Source organism: Nicotiana tabacum, chromosome 7 (genome assembly GCF_000715075.1).
Source record: "Nicotiana tabacum cultivar K326 chromosome 7, ASM71507v2, whole genome shotgun sequence".
Lineage (NCBI taxonomy): Eukaryota > Viridiplantae > Streptophyta > Magnoliopsida > Solanales > Solanaceae > Nicotiana > Nicotiana tabacum.
Genome location: NC_134086.1, coordinates 160,079,133 through 160,088,398, shown reverse-complemented (window position 1 = coordinate 160,088,398; position 9,266 = coordinate 160,079,133). Strand labels below are relative to the sequence as shown.

Sequence of the window (9,266 nt, the reverse complement as noted above, 5' to 3'; positions counted from 1 at the left end):
GTAAAAAAAGTGATTCTAAGTGTATTTTTTCTCAAAAGTGCTTATGAATAGAAACTATTTTTTTCCTGCTTTTCAAAAAATACTTTTACTTCTACTCAAAAGCACTTTATTTGAAGGGGAGCCTTCACGTAATTGGTAAAATTGCTGCCATGTGACCATGAGGTCACGGGTTCGAGCCGTGAAAACAGCCTCTTGCAGAAATGTAAGGTAAGACTGCATACGATAGATCCTTGTAGTCCGACCTTTCTCAGGATCCGCGCATAACGGGAGCTTAGTGCACTGAGCTGCCCTTTTTCTTCTAAGTAAAAGCTTAGCCAAACACTTAATTTTTTTTTAAAGAAAGGGAGTCTTAGAGTAACTGATAGTATTACTGTCATGTGCCTAGAAGGTCACGGGTTTGAACCGTAAAAACAAACTGTTACAGAAATGAAGCGTAATAAAACAAAGTACTTTAAAAAAAATGCTTTTGGCCTCGGACCTTGCCAAACAGGCTATAATTCATAGATAATTCAAAATTATGGTATTCTCAGTTCCCATGCTGGCTAGTTACCGGTTACTGGTTACTCCAGTTACCAAGATTCAAATTGGAGTCTTGTATAGTTTCTTCTTTCTGCATATTATAATCATCCCTACACCAGTAGTTATCAGTCACACACTGCTATATCTTCTTCACAAAAGCCAACACTCTTTTCTTGATTTTTGTCACCAAAACAACATCCCCACAAAACTCTCTCCACCATTTTCTTGCAAAACTAAACATGGGTTCTCTCTCTTTTCTCTCCCCCATTTTCTTATTCATCTTAATCCTAGCATACCCACAACAAAGAGTTTTTTCTGATCCCATTGTTACTAAAACTCCTTTATCTTTACTAATGAGTATTAAAGCTTCTTTGGACCCAAAAAATCTCATTCTTTCATCATGGTCAGCGAATGCTACTGACCCATGCAATGGTTCTTTTGAAGGTATAGCTTGTAATGAGCTTGGTCAAGTTGTTAACATTTCTTTGCAAGGCAAAGATCTTAGTGGGAAAATACCACCTGAGATTGGTCAGCTTCAGAGCTTGTCTGGGTTGTACTTGCACTTCAACAAGCTACATGGTGTTGTACCTAAAGAAATTGCTAACTTAACTCAGCTCTCAGATTTGTATCTCAATGTGAATAATCTCTCTGGTGTTATTCCTACTGAGGTTGGAAATATGTCTAATCTTCAAGGTTAGGTTCATTTTTACTTTTGTTGCTGAGAAAAGTTGCTGTCTTTGCTTTTTTTTTTGGACAAGTTATGGTGAAATTTTTTTAGCTTGATGCCTAATATTGACTTATTTTGAATGAGTATTTGAACCTTGCAAAATAGATCTATAACTCTCTTAATGAAATGGGTAGCTTGCTCAAGAAGTGATAATGCTCCTTGGAGGCTAATGATTTGCTGTTAGTTATTCAGCTATTTCACAATGCTTATGTTTTTTTCTTGAAAAAGCTTCAATTTTTAGTTATCCTTAGTCATTATAAGGTTGTATGAAAGAGGTTTGTATCTTTGATGAGGTGATTTTTGTTCCTATGTAGCTTTCAGTTAGGGTGATTAGAGTATGAAACACTTGAAAAAGCCTCTATCTTTGATTTTGTTTAGATTTTCTCTGTTATTAATCCCTTTTCCTATTGCTTTGAGCTTCAATATGGACTAATGTTTGAATAAAGTTCCAAACATGCTACCAAACTTGCTAATTTCTTGTCACTCGGTTAGGTTAGTCCTTTTTCTGCTATATTTGTGCAATGAAATCTAGAACAAAATTATTGAGGCTCCATTTCATTTTTTTTGGTACAGTGTTGCAACTATGCTATAACCAGTTGACTGGAAGCATACCCAATCAAATTGGGGCTCTGAAGAAGCTCAGTGTTCTTGCTTTGCAAGTCAATCAGTTAACTGGAGCAATTCCTGCAAGCTTGGGAGACTTGGAGATGTTAACCAGACTTGACTTGAGCTTCAATAATTTCTTCGGGTCGATTCCAGTAAAACTGGCTAATGCTCCTAAGCTAGAAGTTCTTGATATCAGAAATAATACCCTCTCTGGCAATGTCCCTCTAGGTAATTCAATGATTTGCTTAATAGTATCTTTATCCTTATTTCATGTTTAAGATGCTTCATAAAATGCTGCAATTTATATTTTTCCCCGGATATGCATCCCACTGTTTACTATTAGAAAGGAAAGCTAACTCTCTTTTTTTGGTCTTTGTGGTTTGGGCAAATGGATGAAATGAAGCCTTAAAGAGACTGAATGAAGGATTTCAGTATGCAAACAACCCGGATTTATGTGGAATTGAATTTTCTTCATTGAAACTTTGCACTGTTTCTGGTCTAAACCAAAATAGACCACAACCATTTCAACCTGGTTCAAATCGTCTCCCGACAAAAGACATCCCAGAGTCTGCTAATGTGCAAGCAAAACAAATGAGTCAGTCTAGAAAATCACAAACTGCTGTGGTTGTTGGTGTTATTGCACTTTTTGTTGCAGTAGCAGTAACTGGGCTTTTCACATTTTCATGGTACCGCCGTCGGAAACAGAAAATTGGAGGTACTCTTGATTCTTCTGATAGGCGACTGAGTACTGATGAGGTGAAGGAGGTCTCTAGAAGAAGCGCGTCGCCCCTCATCAGCCTGGAGTATTCCAATGGGTGGGATCCTTTGGGCAAAGGTCGAGGTGGAAGTGCTTTCTCTCAGGAAGTATTTGAGAGCTTTATGTTCAATTTGGATGAAGTTGAGTCTGCTACACTGTATTTTTCAGAGGCAAATTTGTTAGGCAAGAGTAATTTCACAGCCGTTTATAAAGGGACACTGAGGGATGGGTCTTCTGTTGCTATTAAGTGCATTTCGAAGACTAGCTGCAAGTCTGATGAAACTGAATTTCTCAAGGGACTAAAGCTCTTAACTTCATTGAAACATGAAAATCTTCTGAGGTTGAGAGGCTTTTGCTGTTCAAAAGGCAGGGGAGAGTGCTTTCTGATCTATGATTTTGTCCCCAATGGAAATTTGTTGCAGTACCTTGACGTGAAGGATGGAAAAGGAAAGGTCCTCGATTGGTCTACCAGACTTCACATAATCAAAGGCGTTGCCAGAGGTGAGCTACTGTTTGATTATTGTCTCATGTTTTTGTTGTAGCACTTTGACAAGCAAATTTATATTCCATAAGATCTTAGCTATACGAGAAACTTCATGTGCTATTAGCAGATGGTTTACATCTGAATGATAGAACGAATAGAAACTAATGTTTTTGTTGTATCTTCCAACATTCAAGATCCACTGAAGTTAGAAATGATCGAGCGTCAAATAGAACTGCTAATTACTCCTATAATATATTGTGAGCTTTAATCCGGAAAAAGATAGTCCATATTAGTGGGTACATTAATATCCTGGACAGCAAAGGAAATTCTAGTGCCGATTTCTTTGTAGATAGTACCCTACCAAGCATGTTGCTTGAGCTCGGTGTTCACCACTTAAGTCTTTCTACAGGTTTTGGCAGCACAGTCTTTTTGCCTATACATCTCTTGTGGTTAAATTTTTCTTGCCCATGTTATTTGTATACCAAAAACTGATTTCTGTTGTTTATAACAGGTATTCAGTATTTGCATGGAAACAAGGGAAACAAACCTGCTCTAGTCCATAGAAATATATCAGCTGAAAAAGTACTCATTGACCAGCGTTACAACCCATTGCTCTCAGATTCTGGTCTGCCAAAACTACTTGCAGATGACATTGTCTTCTCAACGCTCAAGGAAAGTGCTGCAATGGGCTACCTAGCTCCCGAGTATACAACCACCGGCAGGTTCACTGAAAAGAGTGATCTCTACGCATTTGGTGTGATTATATTTCAGATTCTCTCCGGAAAGCGCAGAATCACCCACTCGAACCATCAAGGGGCAGAGTTGTGCAGATACGAAGACTTCATTGATCCAAAACTTGGGGGCAATTTTGTAGAAGCTGAGGCAGTCCAGATGGCAAAGGTTGCTTTACTTTGCACTCGAGAGTCACCAAATCAGAGGCCAAACATTGAAATCGTCATGCAAGAACTGAATGATCTAATCTCCACCAAGTCGTGAATGCTAGATCAACATCCAAATTGTCAAATGACCATTAGGAGCCTGATACTAACTGCTTATTGATGCACATGAGTGTTGATTGCCTGTTCCATATAGGTTAGTACTAATGCACCTGGACGGGGATAGCCTCAGGACATCAGTTCTCTTGTATTTTGTAACTTGACCATGATTCTAAGCAAGTTTTCTCTACTTGCAAACTTAGTGTATCAGAACTGCAATCTCTATTTATCATTAACTGCTGGGAATCAGAAATGACCTCTTTGTTATAGTAGTACTTTTCTTTAGTATCAGATTTTGTAGAATAGTCTTTTAACCAGAGATCATTTCTCTAGTATGAAATGTACTTCAAGAAAACAGTAACTCTACTTCTGCAGTAATCTTAAAAAGGAAAAAAAGAGGAAAAAGGAGCAAAAGAAAACAAAGAGAAGATAATGAAATAGAGTATACTAGGCTATATATATTTTGGACATTTGTCAATTTGAGCACTACAAATTGATAAAAGTGAATGGTCCAACTTACTCTCCAGAATATGATGTAACCCAAATCAAGATGGCAAAACAACTTCTTACTCCAGCTAAGATCCAAATTCTTCCAATCCCAACATGTGTATCTTCTGACGTTTGATTCCACCACCAGAAAATCCAAACAAGTAAATAAGTATAAAATTTTGGCTGGAACCAACCAGGACATAATGCCCCCTCCCATCACTTGAAAAGCATTGCAGCAAAAATTGACTCTTCTTTATGTCCAGACTTATTATTTTACTTCATCTTTGTATACAGTAGAAATCGGGGCTATCCGAGTTATAAGCTTGAGGGCGAGGCCGAGTTCGAGCCCGATGGACCAGACTCGAGCTCGAAGATAGAATACGATGCCCGGAGATAGGAGTACGAGGAATATCGAAGCCGAGTATCCTCAATCCCGAAATAGTACCGTTGCGGATTTGTAACAGAATGAGCTATATTCCTGCCACATCCCCAAGATCATGGCGCAAATCCCGGGATAGGATTGTACAATTCCGTACTAGGCGGTTAGACAACTGTATCAAGAATATTCCTTATTGTAAATGGAAATATACCTTATTTAGGGTACCCCTATTATATAAAAGGGACCCCAATCATTTTGTAACATGATCTAATCGTTGAAGAAAGAATATACTCTCTACTTCTTGCCTACTGTTCATCAGAACCATCCTTTAGCTCTACTGCTCTTACTTTACTTTCCTTACTTAATTGTTCTTATTATTCTAAACCCACCTCGAGGTCACTAAGCTCGAGGTCACCGATGCTGAGTAACATTGGTTTGATTCACTTGTCTCTTTCATTTCTACTTTATATTTCTTGATTATTAATTGGTATTGAACTAAATCACATATCTTTAAAACCACAAATAAAATTTAATTGTTACTCGTATTTTTGAGGTAAACAGTTTAGCGCCCACCGTGGGGCTAAAGATAATAGTGATTGTTTCTTTACTGATTCTCATTACACACGTTGTCTTTACACTTTTTCTTGTCAAGATTTTTTGGTTCTCAGCCTGAAACATGTCTAGCTCACAAAATGCACTCGTTCACGACAACGAAGGTCTTGGAGAAAATAACAATGCAGGGGTCGGTGTACCACCGATAAACCTAGGGGAAGTGCCAAATATGGAACCAGTTGATGTTAGTTCACACATTGCTCTAAACGCGGATTTAAGCACATACCCTAGGGGGAATACACGCAGGGAGGCTCGATCTGGTAGCCAAGGAGAACAAGGAATGGGAGATGGGGGAATCAGCCTCCAAGTAATATTCGAAATGCTGCAAGCTCAGCAAATCGCCATCGCTCGACTTCAGAGTCAGAATAAAACTTCAAATACAGCAGAACAAGTAAACACTCGGCATACTGAACCAGTGTTAGAAAGGCCAGGTGAAAGTGGCTCGGGGCTTGACCCCACGATTATGAGGATGCTCAAGGAACTCACTAAGAGAATCGAGTCTGGGGAGAAGAAAATCGAGGATAAAGATAAAAAAGTGGAGACTTATAACTCTCGTGTTGATCAAATACCGGGGGCACCCCCGATCTTAGAAGGACTAGACTCTAAAAAGTTCGTGCAAAGACCCTTCCCCTTTAGTGCGGCTCCGAAGCTAATTCCCAAGAAGTTTCAAATGCCCGAGATTCCCAAGTATAATAGGACGACCAATCCAAATGAACACGTCACCTCGTATATGTGCGCCATCAAAGGAAACGACTTGGAAGATGATGAAATTGAATCCGTACTGCTTAAGAAGCTCAGGGAGACTCTGTCCAAGGGTGCCTTGATATGGTATCATAACTTACCCCTAATTCTATTAATTCATTTGCTATGCTTGCAGATTCTTCTGTAAAAGCACACACCTGAGCCATCAAAATTGTAACGAGGAAGTCGGACCTTTTCAAGGTAAGGCAGAAAGAAAACGAGATGCTTAGGGAATTCGTATCTCGGTTCCAAGTAGAGAGAATGGATTTGCCTTCGGTCACCGATAACTGGGCCGTTCAAGCTTTCGCTCAAGGTCTCAACACTCGAAGTTTTATAGCTTCATGTCAGTTGAAGCAAAGTCTGCTCGAGAACCCGGCTGTCACTTGGGCAGAGGTACATAATCGGTACTAGGCGAAGATTAGAATCGAAGATGATCAACTAGGGACTCTTTCGGGGTCCGTTTATCCTAGCATGCCTATGGGTAGGATAAAAGGGGATGCCGATCGAGAGCCAAGGTCGAATAGAGATCGATATCAACCGTACAACGGAGACCATAGGGGCAACGGGTATAGGCTTCGCATAAAGTGAGAAGAAAAATAGTCGAGGTCAAAATTCACTAGGGCTTGACCATATTAAATCTCCAAAATCCGAATAAAGGTACGACCCAATTCTGATTCTCTCTATTTTTTCGACTAAGGATCGACACGAAGCTTTGAATATTAAAGCACGCGTTGCACTCTTTTTCCCTTGGACCAGTCTTTGTCCTAAATGGGTTTTTCCGAGAAGGTTTTTAATGAGGCAACCACTGTTCGTGCTAGCTTAGGGCAGTTCATAGGTACCCGAGGTTCCCTGAGATAAGCCTCGAGATCTGGGAGGCATTACCCTCAAATATCCACTTTGTTACAAGGAAATTACTCCATGACAATGGGGCCTCAATAGGAAAAAGTTGTAAGGGTCAAACAGTTAGATGAGCCGTGCGCATATAGGTTACTCGAGCCCTAACGTCAAACATGTGCGCATGTATAATCCTCCATTGAGAGAAGTAATTTTCCTTGAGGATATCTCATGCTTCTAGAAATTTTTTCTATTTCATACCCTTGATTTATTGTGTAAACAGGCTTAAGGGCCAATTACAACGGAAGTTCAAACTACCAATATTTCGAGACCATAAGACATTAAAGGCGATCCTCGATTTTACAGACCACGGCCACCCCACTTAGGGACTGACTCTTCGGTCAAGCTTAGAGTGAAACGAAAGATAAACCCAAAGGGTAAGTTCTGAACTAAAAAGGCTACGGCCAAGTTAACGCACATCGGGGGCGTCCGAAATCCGTAATGAATACAAAAGCCCAAGGGCTATCTTAACCCGAGTTCGAGCAACTCTCATTTGGGGACTATCTACGATGCCTAAGGACTAACTTTACTTCGAGTTCGACAAATCCTCACTCGATCATAAAAGCCCACGGGCTATCTTTACCCAAGTGCGAGCATACCTCAAACACTCGGGGATTACCTACTCGAACTATCCAAGTTCGAAATCATAAGACCTCAAAGAAGCACCCCCCGATATACAGGCCAAGGCCATCATACTCGGGGACTAACCTTTCGGATAAGTTCGAGAGGATATTGAGAAACAAGTCCAAGAGACATACCCGAAGGCTACGGCCATATTAAAAGGTTACGGCCATATTAAAAACTGCGGTCATGTAAAAGGCTACGACCGAAATAATACGGCTCGGAGATGTCCGACTTCCGCCATAAATTAAAGGCCTTCAAATACTTCGAAAAACTGGTTAAACTCGGCTACCCTTGGCAAAAGCAAAAAGGGTTTCGATAAAATCAGCCCTCGAATAATTTAAAAGCTTCGATAACATCAGCCTTCGGAAAAGACTCAAGAGGCATTAACACGAACAGGTCCTGGTTGATTGAACCTTCGAAAAACCCAACGGGTACAAAAAATGAACACATGCTAAGGCATAAAGAAATTTTCACTAAGTCTTTTAGCCAAAAGGAGGGAAAAATTATAGCCATTTTAGACGCCGAATTGACCCGATTTAAAGAGCCTAAGGGCTAATATAAAAAATACTAAAGGATAACTTTACTTCGAGTTCGAGCAAACCCTCACTCGATTATAAAGCCTAAGGGCTATCTCAAGTTCGAGCAAGTACTCACTCGATTACTAAGCCCAAGGGCTACCCGAATTTGAGAAAATTCTCACTCGGGGACTATCTATGAAGCCTAAGGGCTAACTCTATTTCGAGTTCGAGCAGAACCTCACTCGATCATAAAAGCCCACGGGCTATCTTAACTCGAGTCCGAGCAAACCCACACTCGGGGACTATCCATAAAGCCTATGGGCTAACTTTACTTCGAGCTCGAGCAAACCCTCACTGGGACTATTCATAAAGCTTATGGGCGGACTTTATTTCCAGTTCGAGCAAATCCTTACCGCTAATTAGGGGTATTCAAAATCGAACCAAAACCGAAAATCGAACCGAAACCGAAGCTTAATGGCTTATTGGTATCGGGTTAACGGTTTAACAGACGGAGAACGGATTGAAATTTTTTTATTAACGGCTTATCGGTTTGGGGGCGAATTATTCAATTTTCTTAACGGATAATTCGTTAACCCGTTAAGAATATATATATATATATATATATATATATATATATATATATATATATATATATATATATATATATATATATATAATTTATTTTTATCTCCATATATATTAAATAATCAAAGAGCCTTTCACTTCCAATCTTCCAGTGCACTATCTCTAATCTAACGCCTAAATAATCAGAAACCTTAAGTCCCTAACGCCTAAATTTCAACCAGCAGCCACCAGCGGTACTCTATCTCGTCGACTTATAGGCTTCCAACATTCTATCTCGTCGACTTCCAGCACTCTATCTTTCTAACAATTCAAGCAGAATGGACTAAAAGTATTTTA

At 39.7% G+C, this 9,266-nt stretch overlaps 1 protein-coding gene across 1 annotated transcript; it reads left to right on the top strand.

The window, feature by feature from the left end:
* The first annotated feature begins 634 nt into the window (after positions 1-634).
* Positions 635-4,355, top strand: LOC107821581 (proline-rich receptor-like protein kinase PERK9). The gene is made up of 4 exons (XM_016648014.2): positions 635-1,212; positions 1,820-2,080; positions 2,256-3,110; positions 3,605-4,355. Exons 1-4 carry the CDS (start codon positions 759-761, stop codon positions 4,087-4,089), a joined length of 2,055 nt encoding a protein of 684 aa, XP_016503500.1. The 5' UTR covers positions 635-758; the 3' UTR covers positions 4,090-4,355.
* The last annotated feature ends 4,911 nt before the right edge of the window (positions 4,356-9,266 follow it).